General features: G+C 39.1%; 1 protein-coding gene across 1 annotated transcript; it reads right to left on the bottom strand.

The window, feature by feature from the left end:
- Window positions 1–1835: 1835 nt before the first annotated feature.
- On the bottom strand, window positions 1836–2795 carry LOC103208471 (olfactory receptor 56B1-like). Its single transcript, XM_007954183.1, has one exon. It carries the CDS (start codon window positions 2793–2795, stop codon window positions 1836–1838), a length of 960 nt encoding a protein of 319 aa, XP_007952374.1.
- Window positions 2796–3910: the final 1115 nt, after the last annotated feature.

Genomic DNA, 3910 nt, shown 5'->3' with positions numbered 1-3910 from the left:
AAAAAAAAAACACCTAAACCAAACCCACTGCCTTCAAGTCAATTTCAATTCATAGTGACCAGATAGGACCCAGTAGAACTACTACTTAGGGTTTCCAAAGCTGTAAATCTTCACAGAAGCAGACTGTCTCATCTTTGTCCTACAGAGAGGCTGGTGGGTTCAAATCCCCAACCTTTTGGCTACCAACTGAATGTTTTAACCACTGCACCACTGGAGTTCCTCAGAGGTGATAGCAGTGTAAGTAGAGTGGTGAATCAGTCAGGGTCCCAGCAAGAAACAAAAGGCACACAATAAAATGAGGCCAAAGAGAATTTAATGAAATTGTTAATAATGGAGCCATGAATGAGGTTAAGGAAATAAATAGATGTTGAAAATATAGTGAATGCTGGGTACAATATTGTGAATATTATTAAGAAGAGTATCAGAAAGACTTTATTGATAAACCTTTTAGCCTGAAGGGAATAGGGAAGGAAAAAATGATATTGGAAAGCAGTAAGATCTGCAGTAGTAGAAGCAGGACTGTCTGGCAAGTGCTAAAAAAGACACATAAGTCATAGCTCTAATGTCAAAGGAGGCTGGGAGGAGAGAATAAATAATCCAACTGTCTCTTCTGTTACAAACTAATTTCCTATCAGTGGCTTCCATTGACTCAATCCAAGGGAATATCAGTAGACAAAGGAGTCTCGGTCATACAGTACACATGGTTCAGTCCTCCACACTATAGATCAGGGCAGAAAAGGCAGAGGAAGTATCTGGAGAGGTAAATGATACAAGATTCAGGGTCTGTAGAGCTATCCATTTTTTCATCTCTACTTGTTTAAATTGAGGCATTTCTCCTTGTTCTGTGTAGAACCCTATCATAGTTTGGTTTGGCTCTGCTCATTTGAAAGGTTTCCTATCCCTGCCTTTACATTCCATGTTATTGGAATGGTGCTAGTTCAGGTACATTGACTTCTCTGCAAGTATGCCTATCAGCAAGCAACCATGACCTTTAATTCATATCCCAATTGCTTATTTCTTTGGTTGTGTGGGAGGTGTGTAAACATGTGCATGTTTTTTTTTTTTTTTTTTTTTTCATACTTGCATTTGTTTTTAGAAGGAGCTCTGGTGGTAAAATGTCTAAGGCATTTGACTCCTAACCTGAAAATTGGTGGTTCAACTCCACCAGCTGCTCTGTGGAAGGAAGACGGGGCAATCTACTTCTGTAAAGATTTACTGCCTTGGAAATCCAATGGGGGTCATTATGAGTCAGAATTGACTTGATGGCAATGGGTTTGTTTTTTGTTTTGTTTTGTTTTCAGAGGCTAGATATTGATCATTAATCCTGGTCTTTGATCCCCTCTTATTGTTTTGGTAGAGGGTTCTTCCATGTTCTCAAATATTTTTAATTCTTGTAGAAATTTTGAAGTAAATGAGAAGTTGGTTCCCCCCGCCCCCCCCCAGATGCCTTTATGATCATTTTATTTTATTTTTAACATTTTATTGTGCTTTGGGTGAAAGTTTGCAGAGCAAATTAGTTTCCCATTCAACAATTCATACGTATTTTGTTCCATGACATTGTTTGCAATCTCCACGATGTAATAGCACTTATCCCACTTCCTCCCTGTGTTTCCCTTTTCCATTCATCCTTCTTTCCTGTCCTGACTTTCGAACTTCATCTCTGGGCAAATGCTGCCCTTTTGATCACATATTTGTTGTTCTAACAATCATTTATTTTAAAAATGTGAAAAATGATCTCAAAGGCATTTACTCACTACTCATCCTCAATGAAATTTTGCTATCCACTTTAGAAGAAGCTGCAGTCCATGTATGTCATGGACAAAGTCTGTAGTGTCTTATTTCTTTTCTAGGCCTAAATAAAACACCTTTCGGAAACCTGCCCTTAGCTCTTTTGTCCTAAGTGCGTAGACCATAGGATTCAGGGCAGGGGGAATGATGTTGTGTAGCACATTGAGTAGAACTGGAACTAAAGTGGCCTTAGTCTCTGCCAAGTGAGTTACTGAAATCACTACCACAACCGTGTAGAAGAAGAGGATAAGGATGAGGTGGGAGCTACAAGTGCTTAAAGCCTTGGATGCAGCTTCAGTTGAGCTCAATCTAAGTACACAGCGCAGGATAAAACTATATGACAATATTATAAGACTTAGATCACTCCCCATGCCAACCCATGCCAAAACCAACTGACAAATGCTATTCGGCCTCCTGTCATCACAAGCCAGGCTTGTGACCCCAAGGTTGGAGCATAGGCAATGGTCAATCTCATTCCTGGAGCAATAATCTCGCTGGGCTGCAAGCACAGGCACTGGAATGACAAACAAGCCATTTCTAAGCACCATGAACAAGGTGATTTTCATGATTAAGGCACTGGTGACAATTGATGGGTAGCGAAGAGGATGACAAATAGCTACATATCTATCAAAAGCCATGCAGAGGAAGATACCAGATTCCATGCCAACAAAACAGTGAATGGCATAAATCTGAGCAAAACATTCAGAGAGGCTAATGACCTTGGCATTAAACCAGAAGATGGCCAGAATCTTGGGCGTGATGGTGGTGGCTAGGCCCATGTCCACTACAGAGAGGATGCCTAGAAAATAGTACATAGGCTGCTGCAGAGTAGAGTCCTGGAAGATGGTTATGAGAATGAGTATATTAGCACCAATTGCTGAGAGGTACAGTAGTGCCAAAGGCAAGGAAAGCCAGTGTTGCCAGCTGTGAATGCCTGGGAACCCCAACAAGATGAACTCAGAGACCTGGAATTTGGAGCTGTTGGAGATTTTGAGAGCTACAGACATATTTGCCTAGGAGAGAAAAAAATCAGGCACTGCCTCTGAACATAAACATCATTAAACATTAATTTAAAACAGTCTCTATGAAGGAGCTCTGGTGGTGTGGTGCCTAAGGCAATTGACTGCTAACCAGAAGCTTGATAGTTCAAACCCCCATCTTCTCTGTGGGAGGAAGACTGGGCAATCTACCTCTGTATAGATTTACCACCTCAGAAACCCAAAGGGGGTCACTATGAGTCGGAATCAACTCGATGGCAGTGAGGTTGGTTTGTTTTTTAGTTTATGCAGGGAAATTTTAACATGAATTTCAAACCTCTATTTGTATTGCTCTCAGTTACCCCATATTAGGGCCATGGCTTAATACAATTTTTTTTTCTCTCTCTCTTTTTTTTCCTTAAGCCCTTCTTCAGTCCCTTAATAAATTTCATGGCATCAATTGGATATGTTTATTTTCTTCATATTTGTCTCAGTTTTGCTTGACCTAGATTTTTATTAACTAATCATATCTAGATTTTTTTTTAATTACTGAAGATTAAATTTTGTAATTATACCATTTCAAGTTGATACAGATGTCAATTAATGTTTTATGTAGACTTCCAAAACCTTTTAAAGAGTTACAAACAAAGCTTGCTGCAGATTAGTGGAGATACACCTTTCTTTGATATTATTCTTTGTGTGTTCTTCTAGGTGGTCTCAAAAGTATAGCTCATAAGGAAGTATGATCCTGGCTGAATTTGTAAATTTAGAGAGTCATATATTGGAGATATACCTCAGCGAGTTTTATTTTCATTTTTCTTAGTTGAGTCTTAGAGAACCTAGAAAGACATACAAACACAGATTTTAGGTACAAGTAACATGATGCTTCTTATCCTATTAAAAAAGTACTCTTGTATAATTTTGAAGTAACTGCCATGATATGATCAGAATCATGTTCAAAACTAGACTCATTATCTTGACTCAAAATCTGTTGATTTTCATGTACTTTTTATCCTGTAAAATGGTCCAACCTGAAGAGTTGATGCTTTTGAACTGTGGTGCTGGTGAAGAATGCTGAAAGTACCATGGACTGCTAAAAGAACTAACAGATCTGTCCTGGAGGAAGTGCAGCCAAAATGCTCCTT

Source organism: Orycteropus afer, unplaced genomic scaffold (genome assembly GCF_000298275.1).
Source record: "Orycteropus afer afer isolate SDZICR_OR568_19922 unplaced genomic scaffold, OryAfe1.0 scaffold00014, whole genome shotgun sequence".
Classification (NCBI taxonomy): Eukaryota; Metazoa; Chordata; class Mammalia; order Tubulidentata; family Orycteropodidae; genus Orycteropus; species Orycteropus afer.
The sequence above is the reverse complement of the archived record's forward strand: the minus strand, read 5'-3'. Positions and strand labels throughout refer to the sequence as shown.